Source organism: Alternaria viburni (genome assembly GCF_023758015.1).
Source record: "Alternaria viburni strain BMP 2772 chromosome Unknown scaffold_29, whole genome shotgun sequence".
NCBI lineage: Eukaryota > Fungi > Ascomycota > Dothideomycetes > Pleosporales > Pleosporaceae > Alternaria > Alternaria viburni.
The window spans coordinates 112,701-133,295 of NW_026055798.1; the positions used below are offsets into that span (position 1 = coordinate 112,701).

General features: G+C 52.1%; 10 protein-coding genes across 10 annotated transcripts; 3 read left to right on the forward strand and 7 right to left on the reverse strand.

Annotated features, from left to right (window-relative positions):
- Positions 1-410: 410 nt before the first annotated feature.
- Positions 411-1,331, forward strand: J4E79_010200 (uncharacterized protein; the record flags this gene model as incomplete). Its single annotated transcript, XM_049359039.1, has 3 exons — positions 411-548; positions 610-649; positions 700-1,331. The coding sequence occupies 3 exons, from the start codon at positions 411-413 to the stop codon at positions 1,329-1,331; spliced, it is 810 nt and encodes a 269-aa protein (XP_049206417.1).
- A 238-nt stretch (positions 1,332-1,569) lies between these two features.
- Positions 1,570-2,439, reverse strand: J4E79_010201 (uncharacterized protein; the record flags this gene model as incomplete). The annotated part of the gene is made up of 1 exon (XM_049359040.1): positions 1,570-2,439. One exon carries the CDS (start codon positions 2,437-2,439, stop codon positions 1,570-1,572), a length of 870 nt encoding a protein of 289 aa, XP_049206418.1.
- Positions 2,440-3,217: 778 nt separating this feature from the next.
- Positions 3,218-4,365, forward strand: J4E79_010202 (uncharacterized protein; the record flags this gene model as incomplete). Its single annotated transcript, XM_049359041.1, has 2 exons — positions 3,218-3,346; positions 3,400-4,365. 2 exons carry the CDS (start codon positions 3,218-3,220, stop codon positions 4,363-4,365), a joined length of 1,095 nt encoding a protein of 364 aa, XP_049206419.1.
- A 2,320-nt stretch (positions 4,366-6,685) lies between these two features.
- On the reverse strand, positions 6,686-8,581 carry J4E79_010203 (uncharacterized protein; the record flags this gene model as incomplete). Its single annotated transcript, XM_049359042.1, has 1 exon — positions 6,686-8,581. One exon carries the CDS (start codon positions 8,579-8,581, stop codon positions 6,686-6,688), a length of 1,896 nt encoding a protein of 631 aa, XP_049206420.1.
- Positions 8,582-9,302: 721 nt separating this feature from the next.
- J4E79_010204 (uncharacterized protein) lies at positions 9,303-10,648 on the reverse strand (the record flags this gene model as incomplete). Its single annotated transcript, XM_049359043.1, has 2 exons — positions 9,303-10,397; positions 10,463-10,648. The coding sequence occupies 2 exons, from the start codon at positions 10,646-10,648 to the stop codon at positions 9,303-9,305; spliced, it is 1,281 nt and encodes a 426-aa protein (XP_049206421.1).
- A 951-nt stretch (positions 10,649-11,599) lies between these two features.
- J4E79_010205 (uncharacterized protein) lies at positions 11,600-12,991 on the reverse strand (the record flags this gene model as incomplete). Its single annotated transcript, XM_049359044.1, has 1 exon — positions 11,600-12,991. One exon carries the CDS (start codon positions 12,989-12,991, stop codon positions 11,600-11,602), a length of 1,392 nt encoding a protein of 463 aa, XP_049206422.1.
- A 499-nt stretch (positions 12,992-13,490) lies between these two features.
- Positions 13,491-15,050, reverse strand: J4E79_010206 (uncharacterized protein; the record flags this gene model as incomplete). Its single annotated transcript, XM_049359045.1, has 3 exons — positions 13,491-14,245; positions 14,297-14,651; positions 14,700-15,050. 3 exons carry the CDS (start codon positions 15,048-15,050, stop codon positions 13,491-13,493), a joined length of 1,461 nt encoding a protein of 486 aa, XP_049206423.1.
- Positions 15,051-16,361: 1,311 nt separating this feature from the next.
- Positions 16,362-17,247, reverse strand: J4E79_010207 (uncharacterized protein; the record flags this gene model as incomplete). The annotated part of the gene is made up of 3 exons (XM_049359046.1): positions 16,362-16,692; positions 16,780-16,909; positions 16,971-17,247. The coding sequence occupies 3 exons, from the start codon at positions 17,245-17,247 to the stop codon at positions 16,362-16,364; spliced, it is 738 nt and encodes a 245-aa protein (XP_049206424.1).
- A 1,615-nt stretch (positions 17,248-18,862) lies between these two features.
- Positions 18,863-19,696, forward strand: J4E79_010208 (uncharacterized protein; the record flags this gene model as incomplete). Its single annotated transcript, XM_049359047.1, has 1 exon — positions 18,863-19,696. One exon carries the CDS (start codon positions 18,863-18,865, stop codon positions 19,694-19,696), a length of 834 nt encoding a protein of 277 aa, XP_049206425.1.
- A 35-nt stretch (positions 19,697-19,731) lies between these two features.
- On the reverse strand, positions 19,732-20,520 carry J4E79_010209 (uncharacterized protein; the record flags this gene model as incomplete). The annotated part of the gene is made up of 1 exon (XM_049359048.1): positions 19,732-20,520. The coding sequence occupies one exon, from the start codon at positions 20,518-20,520 to the stop codon at positions 19,732-19,734; it is 789 nt and encodes a 262-aa protein (XP_049206426.1).
- Positions 20,521-20,595: the final 75 nt, after the last annotated feature.

Sequence of the window (20,595 nt, forward strand, 5' to 3'; positions counted from 1 at the left end):
GATGTGTATGTTGACCGATAGAAACGAACCACCAACTAGCAAACACTATGCAAGTATCCTATCCAAGCGGAATGTTACTTCGAAATGGCTGCAACAGTGACTCGTCCTTGTATATACGGCCTCTGCTATAGTCTTCCTTTCGATATCGAGTGAATACATGCAGGAATGTCGAGGCAGTTGCCTTTATTGCCAGTCTTCCCACTTGGAAGCGGATATTAGCACAGATCGTAACCGCGCATGGAATCAGCCCAGCTCAATGAAGCGTATGCACTACAAGGCAGCCATGTTGTACGAGAATGCCTCGGCGCTACAAGGCCCTCGATCTCTATACACTCCGGCCCTACTCACTACCGCCCGATATACACTTGCAGACAGTTCCCCAACTTGGCTAACCCGAAAGATCAACCAAGATGGTAAAGCTCGCAGGAGGATGGATAGACCTCAACGAGAGATACGGAGACATGTTCAGAGGCGACTTCAACCCCAATATTTGCAACAAGAACACCCTCAAAGTCTTGGGCTTGACACATCACTGTAAAGATTGCAAGGTCGGTACATCCTGTACTACTGTCTGCGCCCCCTGTCCACTTCAACTGACCGCCACCTCAGGCACCCCCGTCGAAGAAGTGCTTTTGGCAACTACATTTCGGTCTGTAAAGCAGAACCAGTCGCCCGAATAGACACTGACGAGTCTACAAGCGTTCTGTGATGAGTGCGGCGAGCGCTTCACTGTCTGGTCCAGAGGATGCGGAAAACATCCTTACAGCCACGGCTACAACATCGTCTTCAAGGCTGTACGTGATGACTGGCCCGCCTCGGAGATAGAGCGACTATTGGCGCCAAGTGGTACTGTTCAGGCCGAGGACTTCGCGGACCTACTCGACAACGGTGCCTCCTCCCCTAGTCCAGACCCCGAGCATGGCGATGTGGCTGAGCTCGCTGGAATGGTCGCGAACGCCGACATTAATACGAACGGCGAAACCGACGAGAACGCTACCTCTCCCCCAACGACCCCATTGCCTGAAGCTGACCCCAACGGCCAAGGCCAAGAAGGTGTCGCGTCGCCTCCTCCCGTCCCCGCAGACAAGACTTCCAGAACGTCGCAATGGCTTCCCACCGGTCTCAAAGGTAAAGACGCCAAGGGCATGAGACATGCGCGTGCGGCGACCGGGAGAAAGATACGTCGGGACACGGAAGCTGCTATGCAGGCTGAGATAGCTGCGGATGAACGTGTGAAAGAGGCGCAGAGAGCTAAGAGAGCCGCCGATGTAGCTAAGAGAGCAGAGCAAGAGAAGACGAGGATGGGGAGAACTGGCCATAAGAGGAAGTAGGCAATGCTTCCGTTCAAGTTATGCATTTACAGTTGAGTTGTGGTCCTGGGTCACGGGCGGTAACGCTGCTCGGCGTTTGATTCGCGCGCATGGGATATGTAGGAGACGACATGAATTGAGATGATGATACGTATGATGTGCATGTATACAGAACCAGCTGTGCACCAGTACGATCAGCCATCTACATCGCATAAGAACACTACAACGCGACTTACAATGCTCCATATCGCATTACTACTCAGCTTCCACCACCCATAACCTTGGTCAAGCTCATAGGCAGGAAATTGCCAAGCCCAAGACCACCACCCTCCATGCCACGCAGCACCTTGCGCATCGCAGTGCCACTTTCCCCCTTGGAACCCGACCCGTATACAAACTCCGCTACCATCCTCAGCTGCATAGGCGCCTTATCATCGCCGTAGTGGCTGATCATCTCAGCCTTTGTGACCTTCTTCCGCACATCGTTCCATTCGCCGCTCTCAGCCCACTTCTCGCACTCTTGCCTGTGTTCGGCGTTCCACCACGGAGGTAGCAGGCCCCGCCGAGTCTCAGCCAAGTCTAGGAACTTCCTGAATGGCTCAATGCTTGAAGACTTGCCCGTATAGATGCTGTTCGGTGTGGGCTTATTCTCGAGCTTGTTATCGTCTTCGGATCGCATACGGAAGGAGTCGATGAGGAGTCTGTAGACGTCTTTCTCGGGGCGGTCGTGGAGGTACTTTCCGTCGTCGAGTCGTGTGAAAGGGTTCGGTACGTGCTTCTCGAGAGTCTTCATGCGAGGTGCGGCGTAATTGGAGCTGTGTTCGGTTTTGGGTGGGAAACCATCGTAGGCATTGGCATTGGCTTGCGCTTGCTGGGCGCAGATCTTCTTGTGGTTCTTCCAGTCGTCTTTCTGGCACTCGCGGCTGCAGTATGGTGTTGTCTTGCATTTAGCGCACCGCTGAAGTGTGCCTTTCTCGGTATCAGCCTCGGCTTTGTTGCATCGGGCGCAATTGGACGGCATCTCGCTCTCGCTCGTGCTCGTGGTGCTGGTTTCTTTGGATCCGAACGGATTTGGGACGAATAGCCAGACGAATACTGCAATGAGTACCCAGACAAGCGTTGAAGGCATGATGAAGTGTACGGCACGTTGGCGAGCTGGATTGATATATTGAAAGAGGGGGAATTCGGTCCGTGGGGAAGACGCCCACAATGTGAAAGCAAAATCTCGCGATCAACGTCATCGTCCTAAAACACGCTAAGGAATTAAAGTGGGGTCGAAGATTCCATCCCGCCGCTCCACGTTCCCGCCACGTACTCACGTGCTCTGGCGTACACGTGCTTCTACAGCCACGTGCCTCAGCTCCTTCTGAGCAGCATAAAACTCGCAGCATCTCAATCTTTCTGATCTTTCGTTCTTGAAAATGAGTAGTTCGTGATTGATGGGCGGTGTGACACTCTCGAAAAAAGCAAATGGAATATTCGAGGTGTGGCGCATGCGGGACGAGCAGCTCCGAAACACGCATCGTCGGCGCCCGCGTGATCCTATGTGCCTTCTCATCATCCATTCAGACATTCTTAATCCATGACGAAGGCTCCTCTCATGTCACGATCAGCATCTCAACACATCGCGGTTGCGGGATGCCATCCTTGCGTATAGAAGCATGTGCGGGGATAGACGATGGAACGCCGGATGCGGGGAAGCTACACGCGTCTACCTCCCCACTTACGACGTAGTTCACGGTCGATAACGATTACAAGAGCGCGACGACTGGATGTGTGTACATTCAAGGAACGCCTGATTGCCATACATTCCATATAAATGGCCATCTTTTTCCGCAGAAATCTGGCGAGACAGCAGAGTTCCATGCTACCCTTGAAGCACACACACCACCTCCAGCAACAACATCATGCAAAACCCATCCGTAGTCTTGTATGGGCCGAAGAATGCAAAGATCGAAGATATCGCAGTGCCAGAGGTCATTGACCCCCACGATGTGATTGTTCGCATCAATTATGTTGGAGTTTGCGGAAGCGATGTAAGATCACCCATCATCATGCCACACCCCATCAACCGACTAACCAAACACAGGTCCATTTCTGGCACCACGGCGGCATCGGCAAAATGGTAAACCCCACCACCGGCATTGTAATGGGCCACGAGGCCTCCGGCACAATCCACTCCGTCGGCCCATCCGTCAAAAGCGTCAAACCGGGTGATCGCGTAGCTATCGAACCGGGCATACCATGTCGCATTTGCAAAGCGTGTAAATCTGGTGTGTACAACATGTGTCGCGATATTCGTTTTGCTGCGGCGCCAGGGCCGCCCGATACGCAAGGTACGCTATCGAAGTACTTCCGTAGCGCAGAGGACTTTGTGTACAAGATTCCCGATAAGATGGGGTTGGATGAAGCGGTGCTTGTTGAGCCGCTTGCGGTTGCTGTACATGCTGTCAAACTGGGTGATGTGAAGGCCGGCGAAACGGTTGTCGTGATGGGGAGTGGGACAATCGGGTTATTCTGCGCGGCGGTCGCACGTCAGTTCGGTGCGCATCGCATCATCATTGTCGATATTCTGGAGAAGAAGCTAGAGTTTGCAGCGAGCTACTTGAAGTGCGAGACCTTCCGTTCGTCACTCGACGCAAGTCCAGAAGACAACGCCGAGGCGCTACTCAAGAAGTTCGACCTTGTTGAGTATGGCATCGACACCACTGGCGGTCTTGTCGACACGGTCATCGAAGCTTCCGGTGCGACGACGAGTATCGACATGGGCATCAACCTTGTGCGCCCAGGTGGAAAGTATGTTCAGACCGGGCTTGGGAAGCCGAAGATCGAGTTCCCGATTGTGGCCATGGGCCAGAAAGAACTCATGGTGAGGGGGTGCTTCCGATACGGTGCAGGGGATTACGAGCTTGCGGTGGGTTTCTTGGAGAAGGGACTGATCGATGTGAAGCCGTTGATTAGTTCGGTGACCCCGTTTGAGAAGGCGACCGACGCATGGGAACAGACTTCAAGAGGAGAGGGTATCAAGAATTTGATTCGAGGGGTGGAGGGCTGATGGTTAATGTGGCTCAAGAGAAAGAAATTTCTTCTCAATCCATCTGCAACACGACTTTAACAACCAAGCGTCTGTCCTTGCTTCGTCGAGCGTGCGTTGTCCATCCTCCAGACACATTTTGCCCACATCTTCAAATTTCTCCATGTGTGGTACACGCACTCAGTATCACGGTCCAAACAACAGCCCACCTTGCTATTGGGGATATCTGGGCGACGCTCGATTTTCTTAACAAGCCTTCTCAATGTCGTTCCTTCATGTGCAAAGTTCAATGAATCCGCGTGGCTCCATCGAAACCCCAACGGTGGAGCGACCAAGTCTACCAGGTTTGCGTATCCATCAATCCAGAATACCGGGCAGGCTTGTCGAGCATTCTTCTTCCAGTGTTTTGGACAGACCTGGTCGAGAATGTCCGTGAGATAGAGGAACATGCTCATCTTAAGTCTCCCATATGTAGTATAGTGGGTATCGTGGTGTACATTGTCGCCTCTAGTGTGCTGAAGCTCGACAGCAACACAGATCTCGTCTACCTCAGTACCGTCATGAGTAGTTCCCTTCAGATTGAGCAACCCGTTCATGTTGATGCGAACATCTGTGGGGTTAGTGGCGCGGGTGAGTGCCACTTGGACTAAGATCGTTGGTAGTGCGGACGTCGAATACAGGCTTTGAGAGGCGATCAGTTCCACCAGATGATTCCGATGCCCGCCTTCGCGGACCCCCACCTCAGCGTCATATCTTCTCACCAAATCCGCGTCGCTGTAGTCACTGACCCTCTCTTTAGCCGTAAGCTCTATGACCACCGGCATGTATTGACTAACAGCTTGAACTAAAGATTCCCGGAGTGTGGCAGAAACATTGAAAACATTCCGATGGAAATTGAGTTTCCGGGCGGAATTTATGGGAAGCCGAAGACGATCTTCCGCGGTGATTGCATAAGCACAGATCATGCCTTGCACATCGTCAGGAAGATCCGTAAGTGAATTGACTGGCCTTGCGGCGGACCATCTGACCACGCCAGACGCTGGGTGGATAGAAAAAGAACGATGAACACTTCGCGATCCTGTGTAGTACTGGACCTGGCCGTCTTTGCTGACACGGTGCATAGTGACTGACGAGAGAAGCAATTCTGAGTTGGAAAGGCGTCGAAGATCTAACGTTTCATCCTTGGCAAGAGCCGCGAACGCCTTGTTCAGTCGGACAGTGCCTGCTACGATATCCGCAGGACTCGTGCTGTTGGGATGCATGCTTCCGGGACATTTGAATAGGGGTCTAGGGTGGGCGAAGGTAATGCTACAGCGTGGTAGGTCTCCGTTCCAGACTATCCTTAGTAACGGCAGTAGGTTTTGGTTCATTTCGGCCTTACCACATCCAAAACTGCAGACAGTCGAGATGTCGATCACTACCTTTTTTATCAACCTCATCTGAGAGCCAAGTGAGGTGAGCCAAATTGGCGCATAGTTGATCTGGTGGTAGTCATCCCGGTCGCTGGCTTGACACCGCCTGATTGCTTCGCGGTCACACCTCTGACCAACTCTGGTAACGAGGAAGGTGTTGTTGGCGTACAAGATGCCAACCGTTTCGTGATACATCTGGCGACAAGACTTCAGCAGGCCGATCCCAAGAGATGCTTCATGCCTGAACCCCTGCGCTTCTTTCCATTCAGAGTCTTGCCTCTTCTGCCAATTCTTCAGGCTGCGGGGAACATGCCTGCCCTTCCGAGAACCATAGCCCACTCTGTCATCTTCTGAGCTGTCATCGGCGAAAGACTCATCGTCTGCACGAATCTCATAAGGCCGTCGGTCGTAGTAGAAGTCGGAGTTATGAATGCGTATTCCAGGTCGTCGTGGCAGCACGAACACGTATTCGTTGATGGTGTTGCGTACCTCCGCCGGTAGCGTCAGGAAGGACAGCGCGGACGGATCTAGAGGAGCCGAACAGCCTTTTGGAATTTCCATGGCAGTGTATGGAAAGATGTGTGCGAAACGATATTGACGAGAAAAATGGGTGTTGCGAGGCAAGACAGAGCTGATGGCGGTCTGAAGACAACTGGAAAGGGCGGCACGGTATTCAAGCTAGGCTGTTATAGGTTAGCAAGGAAACGCGAAACTCACGCGTGCAAACTTCCAGCGATGGCCCATGATGCTGCTAGTATCGTTGATGCTACTCTGTGTTCATACCTGGCTATCGCTGCATTCTCCACCGATTTCTGTAGACCATCTCAGCACCAGTATCACGACGAGGTTATCGCGTTTCTTCGATGGCGCGTCCAGAACCCCTGATGTCACCCGCAGTCTCCCCGGAGCATGGACCCACTCCCAATCCTTCAACGCCTCATCTTCTTTAGCGCATCATCAAGGCTACCCCAACCGACCTCCACACACCGTCTCAAATCATCCCAAGCATGTATCAAGCACTCGTCGCGCCTATCTATCGGACATCCAAAGTCCATCAGCTCTGCGCGCCGCCGAATGACATCAGCCACCGAAGCAAGTTTCAACTTCTGGCCTCCCGAAAAACCAGGGACAGCATTGCTGCTCACGTCGGACTTCCATTTGGTTGCTCTTGTGCAACGAAACTCGTGCGGTTTCTCAATGCATTTGAGGATGGCGCCGAAGCCGTTGATGCGTATGTTGGGTGTGTAATGTTGGCGCTCACGAGCATAGATGCTGTCTCGGAGGAGGTCGGTGAAGAAGAGGAAGACGGCTTGTCTTAGCTTCTTTATTGGCACTTCAGAGCATGCTCTCTCGCGTCCCTTGTTGTCTTTTATGACGATCTTGATGGTCGACCACATGTTGGCTTTGGGTATGGACATGCTGCTCAGGAAGCGCACGAGACCTCTCATGTTAATCTTAACATCCTCGAGACCTTTGTCCTCATCCAGGATGAAGTAGAGGTTGATGCTCTGGCCGCTGGTAAGTCCAAACTCGCCCCTGGCGATGTAGCTGGTTGTTGTATTGTTGATGGCCTCCGGCCAGAGCAGGGTGTCGAGTGCGCTAAATCTCATGAAACTTGTCTCGGCTTTCTGACTGGTCATCGAGAGGGTCAACGCATACCCTGGTCGGATGAGAGACTTCACCGAACAGGGAACCAGACTGAGAAGGGTGAGATCAAGTCCGTGTGTAACATGCGCAGTCAGATCCACGACGATGCCTTCGGGCCCAAGCGCTACATATCGAGCGATGATCTGTCGAATCGATCTAGGCAGGTCTGCGCGGGATTTTATCGGCTTCTTTGGGTTCCAGGAGACTTCTGCTCCTTTACTCAGAACAGTGAAGAACCTCAGCCCCGAGCGTTTGTACTTGACGAAGTGCCATTCAGATCGCGATCTTCCCACTTGTTTAAATTCAATCACGACACTCTTTAACGATCGCGAAACATGCCTTAGTCCAAGCATATCTTCTTTCCCGAGAGTATGTAAAAGAGTGTTGAGATCTTCGGGGACCGCTGTAGGGTCACTTGCACCATGAATATGCGCAGAAAGCGCTCTTCCTGTAGACTCAAAGACTATCTCGCATTTGGCTTCCGGATGCGCCCACATGATGCGAAGGAGGGGGAGGACATCGAAATCGGCCGCCCACCGGCAATGGGATGGACACATGGCATCCGTGTCGATGACCACCTTGCGCAGGAAGCGGTAATGATCTCCAATAGAATCCATCCATCGAGCAGAGTAGTTCAGTTGGTTGTATCTTTCGTTATTGTAAAAGATTGGTTCAAACCATGCACGATATTCGTTTGTAAGATAGTTGATATCGTGTCTGTCGGTGCGTCGAGTGAAAGCGAACGTGTTGTGCCCGTAGAGCACTCCAACTGCCTCGGAACAAATCTGGCGACAAGATGTGAGCATGCCGAGCCCATCCGAAAGGCCGTGGGCAAAATGTGCTTTCAAAAACTTCAGATCCTTCGCGTCGTTGTCCATAGCTGCTGCCCATGCTGAACGGTCGCGTTCGTAATGCGAGATGCCTTCATATCGACAGGATTCGCACAGACAGCGTGGCCCCCCATCATCGTCGTAGTCGTCTAGGTCCGGGGCTCGTGGAAAGAATGCGTCAGCGTTGTGTAAGAAGACGGGACCATCATTCTCGAAAAGCAGCTCGTAAACGGCGTTTCGTATTTCGGCAGGCAGTTCTAAGAAGGAGGGTTTGGACGGGTCGGCAGGATGAGAAGTGACTTGCGTTGGTGCCGTAATTGTCGCATTTTGCGATGTGAAACTGGCCATCGCGCGCGTCGATGAGACGCTTGAAGCTGTCTACTGAGTGATGAAGAGATGAGTAGGTTACCTAAAGACCGAGCATTTCGCGAAAAGATTTGGAAAACAGCAGTCGCGTAATTATTATCGCTACCGCACTGAGATGTGGATACCAACCGCGGAAAAAACCCCAATCTATCCACGAGATCTATAATATGGTGCGTTGATTTCGCCCAGCATGATCGGAATTGCAAAATTTATCGCTGGTGTAGCGAATGCAGTTCATGGAAACATGCGGTATACCACATTCCAACAGATCGCATATCGCGTCAACACAAGAGCTTGCGGTGATATAGTCCAATAGCGCTATGCAGGGGAACTGAGCATGCCCTATCTGTCTCAGCACTAGACCAAGAGGCAATCAATCTTTGCCGAGTTGCACAGAAGCTCTTGCTCACGGAAACACAGACAAAGCGCGAGGATTGAAAGCTAATATTGAGGCATCGTGGGGTGTATTTGCGTGCGGACCAAAGCAATACCAGAACGTGATAACTCCCCAAAGATGACTAGTATCTGAGTTGAGCGATGATGTACAGGACTAGGCTCTGGACCATCATCGTTTTGGGCGCCCCCAGGAGGCCAATTGCTGTTACGGCGCAATAAAACTACACGCGAAAACCTACATAAGACCCTCAGGATGGTCGCTAAGCTTTGACCTTGTAAGAAGCCCGGTCCAGCAAACATGTATCCTCTAGTACATCCTGTACGTTTGCATGTCACTCCATTCAGAACTAACGTCCAAAACCTCCTGTGCGTATCGCATCTCGACGTATGCAGCTTCCATATATCCGAGACTCGCCACAACGTTAGGAAAGTCATACATGTACACTTGGTAGTATCTTGCCCGAGTCTTGCGCGACGGTTGTGTGGTATAGCCACGAGAGTATGGTTTGCGGTCGAAGTCCGCCGTCCAGAAGTGCTGTAGAAACATTTGCAGAAAGAGTTTTATATTCGCCTTTCCGTAATATACGAGTTCGGTATACCAGCTTTGATCGGAGAAAGACGGAATCTTAGACTTGACGACCTCGTGTCTTTGGTAGAGATATTCAAAATAGAGCGTCTCGAGTTGCGATAGTTTGAGCAAGCCCTGGGCTAGAGATTGCCATGAGCCATCCGTCAGAGAAACGGATGAGAAGCGGACGTCCTTCAGAGTTTTGGTGTGCCGCTTAACGAAGCGGCGGAGCCTGCTTCCACTCACGTAGGCCTTTTTCATAGAGAAATAGGTCAGGTGAGGAAAGTTCGCGGTCACAATATGCTTGAACACCGCGTCGCATCCGTCGCAGAGCCTTAGCATGGGCATCTTATCGCATCCAACGATTTCAAGATGGGTGATCTCGTTATATGCTGCAAGAAATCCGGAGAAATCTCGATAGCTTGGCTGATATCCTTTGAAGTGGTAGCCCTGGTTGCCGACCTGTCTTTCCTTCTTCTTTGCCAGCTTCCTATCGAGCGGCGTCCCACTCTTAAAAGCCGAGTCGGGCGCTTTGATGATCAGACCTTTGGTATATGGCGCGCATTCCTCTGGGGAATTTGTAACACTACGATAGTCTGATGTGACGACAGGCTGCGCTAGCACCTCGAAGATTGCGATCTCGCGTGGAAACTCACTTGCTGCTAGAGCGGCGGGAACAAGACCGTACAGGTTGCGCCCGTGAACGGTAATCTCCGATAGCGCAGGGGCGTCTTTCAAGTTCCGAAAACATTGCGCGAGAAGGTGTACCGTCTCGCTAGACTCCAAAGACGTCGTTATATCGTCGAAGATCTGCCCTCGAAACGCGGCTTTAGCCTGAGGCGTGGGTGGACGGCGTTAGTAAGTGTCTCATACGTAGTTGGGGTGCGGAGATCCCTCACCCAGTTAGCCGTCAAGTAGTCTGGCGGAGCTTCGTTCTCATAAGGAGACTTGAGTATCAATGTTCGAATCCGCTTGGAGAAGTCGGGGATCTTGGTGATGTGAAGGAGGGCGCAGAGCCCGTTGTGGCTGGCTTCGATATCTAGCTGCTCAAGAAGTAACCCGTATCGCACCGACGCGTCGTACATGGTCTTCGAGTACAACTCTCGACAAGTTATACGTAGTGGTAGGAACTCATCAGTGTTGCAGTAATGAGTAAAGCCGCCGCGTTCATCCTGGATCATTCCAAGATGACGACAGATTCTGCTGATGATCTCGGCGGGTAGTGATGATAACGACATCGTGTGCTATCTGGTGGGTATACTCCTAGGACTCGTGAGCGACTGCTACCGAGCCTGCAGGGTGGTTGATCGAGAAGCTAAGCAGAGTAGGTCGAGGCGTAGACGTGAGCGCCTTATGACTCTGTTAAACAGTTCCTAGACTTATGTAGGCACGAGTACCCGTTGAGCGCTAGGCTCCAGGTACTGTTATGTGCGGGTATCATTCACTATTCCTTGGCACAACTCGCGTTACGCAATGAAAAACACGATTCTCTCGGTTTCGGTATACCAGACACCCTTCTGTATGTATTGATTTAGTACCGGACGAGTCCACAGGGTGAGAAATGACTTGTGCGGGCTCCACGATGTTAAAGTATATATACTCCACACATTGCATGAAGTTTATCGATCGATACTTTTTGCACCTTTAACACACGATTCTCGCACCGTGCGATAAGACGCTGGCCATCGCATGGGGACGACGACAGGGTTTCTGAAATTGCTTGTTGAGGTTTGGAGCGGTCAGTAGGTTGGAGTAAAACTTGAAAATTCGTAATCGTGGTGTTGCTACCGCACTTGGATGGGGATACGAACATCTGAGCACTACAATTTCGCGCGCTAATACAGAGATGTACTCTTCGAATGAATTAATGGTGTAAAGTGGTTGATCTGGCAATGATATATCGTCGTGTAGGAAATGCTGCAATTTCGCCCAAAAGTTCGTGAAGAGTGGCGTGTGCGCCTCATTCAACAGCTACTGCGTCATCACCCCTCTGTCCTTTTCTTCAAGGCATCTGGTGCTTCCTCCTTACCAGATGACTAGTCCAGTATTCCTTCCGCGTATCGTTCAATCGCGTAGGCTGAATCCATTCCAGCAGGCTTCATCACCACGTCAGCAAACCGATACATGATGGCTTCATGGAAGTTTGGTCGTGTCTTCGCAGCAGTGACACCACTTCCAATTCCCCTAGTTTTCTTGTAGTACTTGCGCGTGCGGAAGTAATCCTCAAAGGACTGAAGGTAGCACTTGACGTTCGAGGTTCCCTCCCAAGTACAACTATCGATACAGAATGGTCTGAGTTCTGTCTCAGACAGAGAATCACTCCCAAGACGAGGTACTGCATGCTTTTGGAACAGAAGAGCCCAGTGTAGCATGTCTAGCTTTGGGAGCTTGTATAGGCCTTGGGCGATCGAGCGCCATGATCCGTCCGTTAGCGTTACGAATGTGGAGTCGAATTCCTTCAACGTGGCTGAGTGTTGCTTTATGAAACGTCGAAGTTGACCCCCGCTAATGTAGATTGCGTGGAGACTCAGCCTGGTGATGTTGGAGTAATGTGTAGTAGCAACGTGCCTAGAAAACACTGCATGGCAGCCGTCGCAGAATCTCAAGCGAGGATGGGTCTCGCACCCGTCCAGACGAAGGGTCTCGATCTGACTGTGATTTGCGATAAGTCGGGATAGATTTGTGTGATCAGGCTGATAGCCTTTCAAATGATATCCATGTTCGTTCCACCTTTTGGCGTCTTGTATTGTCTGCTTGATCTCGGGACGTAGAAACATGTAATGTAAGGTCGAGGTGCTAATTTCGATACCCTTGGTGTATGGTGAGCAATCCGCAGGATTTATCATCAGAGTACGATGATCAGCGTTACTGAGGTTTTCAGGCTGTACTGTGAAGACTGCCTTCTTCCTTGCAAAGCCGCTCCTCGCTGAAGCGGCATGTATGATACGGTGCAAGTTCGTACTCCGTACTGGAATCTCCTCCAAAGAAGTCGCTTGCTTCAAGTTCCGGAAGCATGCTGCTAGCAGTTCAACCGCTTCGGGGGATTCTAAGTATGTCGAAATCTCTTCGCGGCGCATTTCACGGGTCGGAGACAATCCCCATGGAATATCGCAGTCGTCCACCGTACTTGTCACCCTAGGATAATAGAACAGCACTCGCTTGATGCGGTCGCGAAAAGCGGGTATTTGAGTTATGTGCAACAGCTGGCAGAGTCCCTTGTAGTCGACGAATATCTCGAGCTCCTCTAGCAATAGTCCGTACCTGACCACGGCGTCGAAAGTAGTCTTGGCGTGAAGGTTTCGGCAGGTGAGGCGGAGCGACTGCAGGTCATCGTTATTGTAGTATACGGAGCCACCTATATCGCGCTCCAGGCCAAGGCATCGACAGATCTTGCTGATGATCTCCGTGGGTAGGGATAGTAGAGACATTCCGAGTCGACTAGAGGAATGCGGTTGAAGCCCACGTTGGTCCAAAAAGGTGCGAAGCTTGAGTGTTGTCGCTGATATAGGCGTTTAGCGGTGTGGTGGAGGCGCGAAGCTTGAGTGTGGTGACTGATGTAGACTCCTGGCTGCGCAGGCGGAAGCCTCGTTCAATCGGTTGAAGGGTATCTATCGCGAGCGACTGATAGAATCCCACGGTGGTGTTGAAAGGCGACGAAATCCGGAGTTGCTCGCTGGTGTAGCCAAACGACTGCGTGGGCGAAAGTTTGCAGTGGCGAGGCGGAAGGTAGAAGTACAAGAGACGCAGAGGATGGAAGTGAGAGAGAAAGCAGCAAACGTATGTGATGGCGCTAGTCCACTTGCAGCTTTGCGCGTAATACTTGACGCAGCGCAAATTCTAGTCCCAACGGCAAAATACACGCGATTTCACTGATAGTCTTTCGTACTTTTGATGCATCTATCGCCCAAGCGTTGCCGTACTAGCAAACTACTCCTCCGGAGGATACACAACAATACGATCAATATCCGCGCCCTTAACATCCTGCCCATTATCCAGCCCACCAATAGTAATAGTGTTATGACTACCCTCCTCCAAGTTCAACATCAGCGGCGTGCTCAGAATGATCCCCTTGTGCGTATCTCTCTGATACAGTGACTCAACCTCTTCCGTCTTGTTGTTCACAATAACACTCGAGATGCGGCGAAGCTGCCAGGTCCCATTGATACGATCAGGTGAACCTCCAGGCTGGTCGCCAAAGCCCATGTCGTCGGTGTTCTGGTAGTAGAATGAGACCCATTGGGGCTTTCCGGTGCCTTCGATGTTGGAGAAGGTGACTTTGCTGTCGTTGCCGTAGATGCCGGTGACGATGACGCCATCGCTGCCGAAGGTGGCTTCTTGGTGATAGGCGTCGCCGGTGGTGGTTGCATCTTTGCCATAGTAGGTGGTGCCGTTGATGGCTGTGACCTCTCCGGTTTTCACGTCGAGGTCGTAGACATCGTACCATTTGAGCTCAACGGACTTCTTCTCTTCGTCAATCTCAAGCGGTAGCCAGATGTATCTGCTTTCCCAGAGACTGATTGAGTCCCATTGGTCGCCCATGTATAGGTAGGTAGTCTTCTTGGTACCATTGATCCGAAGATTCAATCCAGATTGCGAGTTGAAGGTACGTGTGTTGAGCGGTGCGATGATGAAAGGTTGAGACCAGGGACCAGAAAGGGAGTCGGCGCGGAAAGCAACCACGTCTGGAAGTGGTCAGTATATGATGTAGACATGCGATGAGTGAAGATACTTACTGTTTGGGCGGTAACCCGTCTTATGCGACATCAACGCAAAGTAGCTCTTATCGGTTTGCACAATCGTCGGTGCTTCCAAATCGTACTTGTCGAAACGATGAACGACTTCATCTAGAGCAGTGATGTTCTCATTGAAGGACGTCAGGTAGACGTCGCGTCCTTCCCTGCGGTCACCATTGGAGTATAGCGAATACGCGCGGCCGTCTTTCTGGTCGACAAATAGACCGAAATCTTGTGACCAGTTTCCAAGTGGCGCTGTAGCATCGACGAAGCTGTAGGGGCCGGTGATGTTGTCCGAGACCGCAAGACCTTGCAGAAGCTCTCCGTAGGTGGAGTTGTCGGCGTGCCACCACATCTATCAATGTTAGCAAAGCTACCGTGGTTGCTGAAGACGAGTGCTTACATGGTATTGACCGGTGCCCTCGCTGTATACAACCTTCGGCCGTTGAATGATGTCCTCAGGTGAGATGTAGGGGTGGCCCTCGATGGGCTCCAGGGCCAGACCATGAGGCTCCCATGTCGCAAGGTCGTCGGAGCTGTACACGCTGACACCACCACCTTCTTCCTGTCCCTCGATCTTGTACTCGCCGAACCAGAAGTACTTGCCCGTCTCTTGATCCACAGTAATACCACCAGCGTGCGCATTCACAAGAGTGTCATCGGTAGCTCTCCAACGCGCTCCCGGAACGATCCATTTGGCAGAGGCAGTCGCTGCAGCTAGCAACAGCTGGCACGAAAGCGTGTTGAACCCCATTGCGATGTGATGCGATGGCGGACTGGGGTGACGGCCATTTTCTGGTACATGGCTGTAGACCTCATATAGCCGGTTGCAGAAGCATGGATGTTTACCAGCCAAGCGGCTCCGGATTGTGTTCACCCGAGCATTCAGGAACCTAAGCCCTGGATATCATCTTGCGGGGCTCCGCAGCTATTAGCGGAAGCGATCGTCGTGTTTCTCCAGGTTTTGGGATAGCCCGCTACCGCAATTCGGTTTGGTCAATTCGGATGTCGGAAAAACCAAGACTTTGAGCTGGCTGCCAATGATGAGGGGATGTCGCCGCATGCATGTTTTACGGTAACGCTACTAGATCGAGCTTCCAACCCGCTCGTAAAGAGACTTTCAGGCCTTCGGAAACATGGGACAAGAGCTGATGTTGAGGTATTTCAAGAAGGAGGATGTCAGCTTCGGGGTAGCTGGAGTTGTGCCTCGCTTGAGGAAGCTGCTGACGTCACCATACCGGAAGACAACGCCGCGCGCAGATAATCTACTACTACGACATCCACGATCTCTTTGTTACGACTATCGTCATAAGAATAGGGCACCATTCAATTCCACCTTCCATCATGGTCGCAGTGAAAGTGTGGTCTCAAACACCTCGATCGCTACCTAGGTACCCCGGTACCATGTGACGGAACTGGGGATCTTTAACGCGGAATCATCACTCAATCAACTTATCACAGCAGCTGAACATGGCCTCTGCCCCCTACACTTTTTGGATATGCCCCCTCAGTACTCCGTACACATCCATATATCACCATGCCCCGAAATCCCTCCACATGCTAGGCTGAGTATCTTTTGCATGTCATTCGACGACATCATCGACAGGAGGAAACAGTCTTGTGAATCGTGGCCACCACATATTCACCGAAAACGATAGAATTTGTACCAGTATTCATGCGATGCTACGATGCCAGTCTGCGCACAACACAATTGCCTCGTACAAGACTGTATCTCTTTCTTCGGCCGGCATGACAATCAGATGAACAAGGATCAATATATACAACCAAAGAACATCAGAAACGTGCGCAAGCGCTTGTGATCACTCACTCCCCACTCGCAACTCCACTTGCACACAGCAGCTCACTCAAAGAAGACGCAACCACATATAAATACCAATATCATTGGCCACATCCCCATCGCAGCACAAAAAGCTATATACAAATCTCAAAGCGAACGTCAATATATACATAATTCCGGGTCCACATCTCCCAGCCCATCGCTCCACCCTTCAGACTAAGCCCTCTACCCCAACGCATCAATCGCAGGCCCTACCAAACCACTTGACTAACAGCTCGGCAGCTTCTCCAACTTCCCCTGCGCTCCAGTGCAAGCGCTCGTCGAGCTAACCTTGCTGCTACTCCCGTTCCCCTTGTTAACACCCTTGTACTCCTGGCACACCTTCTTCGTCGTTCCGCAAGATCCGCTAATGGAGGCTGTGTCACCGAAGTTGGAGTTGATGCCGATGAGATCGGAGATAAGCCCGAAAGCGCGGACATTCTCGACGATGACCTTGCGGGGCGACTTTTTGGAGTTGTCGGTGCAGTCGCCGCAGGAGCGGTAGAGCTTTCCGGCGTTGACGATGGTGTAGTTCTTGATGGTTACTGTGCCGGCGCCGCTGGAAGGGGTGTGTTAGTATGTGTTTGGGTTGTTTGGGGTTGTGTGGGGAGGGGGAGGGGGAAGGGAAGGGATAGGGGAGACATACTTGTGTTGAATAACTTTGTCGCTGGCTTGGGCGGCGCCTCCGCCTTGGATGAGGGCGTTGCCGCTGCCGAGGATGGAGATGGCGTCTTCGCAGACGTCGCGGAACCAGACGTTTGTTAGGGTGCAGGAGCCTGTTATTCCAAGGTTGTTAGTGCCATTCCTCCAGGGTCGCGAGAAGAATGTACAACATACCCAAGCAGTGCACGCCCTCGAGCGCATTTGCGCCAATAATGACGTTGGAGATGGACGCGCCGTTCTGGAGGATGAAGACGGCGCTGTCGCTACCAGTGTCCTCGTCTGAGTTGCAAGGCCGACCGCGGTCGAACTCCTTGTTACCAAAGTTGACGCTGCCGGTGATGGTGCTGGGCTGGGGGAGCGACACGATGCTGCCTGAGCGAGTGGGAATGTTGAGAGTCTGCGCAGCTGCCAAGCTGGCGACGAGGGAAAGGAGTGCGACTTGAGACAACATGATGGTAACAAGTTCGTGCGTAAGTTGGAGAATGAAGTGGAGGAGCTGCTAAGTTTGCAGATGGGCTGAATACTCAGAGAAGAAGTGAGTGAGCTGCTGGTCTACCACTCGGAACCCCCATTGCCTTTATACACATCCTCGATACCCACCTCTCCTCGATACCTGCATCGCCAACCAGATCTAGACACCGATGTAGCCCTCTACGGACGTCGTGAAATTGCTACGGGGTGGATGAGACCCTGGATTGTGGATCTCGTCAGGCAAGCCAAGACACTGTAGTATTTGTGGAGAATGGTGGAGAATTGTCTTCCGCCGTGGTAAGTTGTGCTTGGCTAGGGGCTGAGGTTGTTGTACCCTTACCGGTGGTTAGAATGGTCATGCCCACCATCACAACCTCACTATTTCGATCTACACTGCATAACTGAATACGCCCTGGATCTTTCGTGATTCGCGGGATTTCTCGTTGACATGTTCTTCCGCACGCCATGAGTCGAGAATGTGCAGTTGTGCGATGGAGAACAGTATCTATGACACAGGTGACGGTGTTTTGGCGTTGCGGTATATTGGGGAAAGACCTGGGGTACATTAGTGCAGCGCCATATGTCGGTAGAGAATTTTCCGCGGTGTTTGGAAGGATTCCTGGGCGGAGGGTTGGTGATGACTTGGCGTTTCAGTTGGGAGATGGGCTATGGTTCTTGTGGAATGCCACCTCTGGAGTCGATCTTTGGGCGGGTGGTATGCGATTAAATCTCTTTCAAAATGTTCCGTTCTACTTTGAGAACAGATCGCCTCGGCGAAGATGTGCTGTTGGCTGGTCGTGCCTTCACGTCGTAAAGAAGTCAACGCGTTCTCACCGCTCACGTATCTTCGTTCGCTGGACTCAAGATTCTGTCGAAGAATGCAAGGCCTAGGCTTACATATGGGTACCTCTGGATCCATACTTCCGGTCTTGCATATCTCTATGGTGATGGCCCGTTTCCGCGACTCCCGCGAGGAACCACGATCAAGTTGCTCACCGATGATTGGCAGTCGTCCATCGGTGAACGGCTCCTATCAGCGGAAGCACCCATCCAAGAGTACTAGAACGTCTCAGATGGGGCGGATGGCAGTAAGTACCCGATCCGACGGCATTTGAGAATGGGCATCATCGCCGACGATGCCCAGTGTGCTGCTCCATGGGCACAATCCATATTGTAAACTTTCCGCTGCGTACTTCCACCAACCGGCGCCATTGGAAGGACAGATCCATATTGCATAAGCCTGGATAGGCAATGCAAGTGCGGAACGTTTCCTAGAATGTGTTTCAAGATCGAATGCAGTAAACACGCGGAGATCATGACGCCTGGACAATGTGAGGGCCGCGATACTTTCTACGCTGGTAAATGGCGTGTTATGAATGTCTTGTCGTTCTAGATAGATTAGTGCCACGACGAAAAGTGAATTTGATCAATAATCACCAAGGTGTCGATGTTTGAGAGAAACAGCATGCAGATGTCCATTTGGACTAGCAGATGAGTAAAGTGGGCCGAAGTCTTGGCAGCGGAGGCCCACCGAAAAGTCTCGAGCAATTCAACACCTCTACACAACCAACGCGCCACACTACCCACCGCCCAAAATGTCATCCATGAGAAATGCCGTTCAACGGCGCAACCACAAGGAGCGCGCGCAACCCGAAGAGCGCGCAAAATGGGGTCTCCTCGAAAAGCGCAAGGACTACAAGCTGCGCGCGCACGACCACAAGCAGAAGCAGGCCAAACTCAAGATCCTGAAGCAAAAGGCGCAGGACCGAAATCCCGATGAGTTCTCCTTCAAGATGATGTCGTCCAAGGTGGACAAGTCGGGGAAGAGGGTGGCGGACCGAGGCAACAAGGCGCTGAGCATGGAGGTGGTCAAGCTGTTGAAGACACAGGACGCGGGATACATTCGCACCATGCTGCAGCAGACGCGCAAAGAGAGGGAGGAGGTAGAGCAGCGCCTGATAATGGAGGAGCAGGGCGAGGTGCGTGCTGTGAGGGATGCGGCGAGGACGAAGCAGGGAAAGCACAGAGTCTTTGTGGACAACGAGGAAGAACAAGAGGAGTTTGAACCAGACACTTGGTTTGGGCGCGGCGAAGAAATTCCTGCGCGCAAGGAGTCGCCCACCTTTGGAGACCTACAAGACGAGCTTTCGGAAGACGACGACGAGGCACCCATCCAGCGGCCGAACACGTTATCGAAGAAGCAGATAGAGGCACAAGAGCAAGCACGGAGAGAAGCGAGAAAGTTCCGCAAGGAGAGAGAGCGAGCACAAGAGCGCCACGTAACAAGACTACGCGCCCTCAAGAAGCGGGAGAGCGAACTCATGGCCGCTGAAGAAGAACTCGAACTCCAGCGCGCAAAGATGAACAACACCGTCGGCGGAGTCAACAAGAACGGCGTAAAGTTCAAGATCAGGGAGCGCAAGCGCTGAACCCCCATTAAACTCATATACCCAAATAAATACAACTACAGCCTCGCCGGCATCCTCATCGCGCCATCCAGCCTCAAAACCGTCCCATTCAACATCTCATTCCCCACACATTCCACCACCAACCTCGCAAACTCCTCCGGCAGCCCCGCCCTCTTGGGAAACTCCATACTGTTCTCCAGACTCCTCTTCACCTTCTCGCTCATCATGCGCGTCATCGCGCTATCGAACATACTCGGCGCAATCGTCACAGCCCGAATACCATACTTTGACAGATCGCGTGCAAGCGGCAGTGTCAGACTCGCCACCGCCCCTTTCGACGCCGCATACGCAACCTGCCCCATCTGTCCATCAAACGCCGCCGAAGACGCAATCATAATAATCACACCACGCGACCCATCAGGACTCGAAGGCGTGGTCGTAGTCATATGCGGCACCACCTGCCTCACCAAATCCAACGTCCCCCTCAAATTTATATTGAGCACGAAATCAATACTCTCAATGCTAAGCTGCTCGTTCTTCTTGTCGATGATCAGGCCTGGCATTCCCACTCCTGCTCCTGCTACCACGCCTCCAATATCTTTTCCTGTTTCTTTCACCCACGCGACTGTGCCTGCGACTGCGGATGCGATGGCGTCTGTGTCTGTGACATCGGTTTCGAAGAACTTTGCGCGGGACCCGAGTTCGGACACGATTTTGGAGCCGTTGGAGGCGTTGAGGTCGAGCAGCGAGACGTATGCGCCAGAGGAGTGCAGGGCGCGGGCGGTTGCGAGACCGAGGCCTGAGACGCCGCCGCTTATGAGGAAGGTGCGGTCTGCGATCTTCATTATGGGGGAGGGTGAGGTGAGGATGTAGATGGATCGGTAGTTAGACGAATATAATGTTGCGACTGTCAAGTCTCT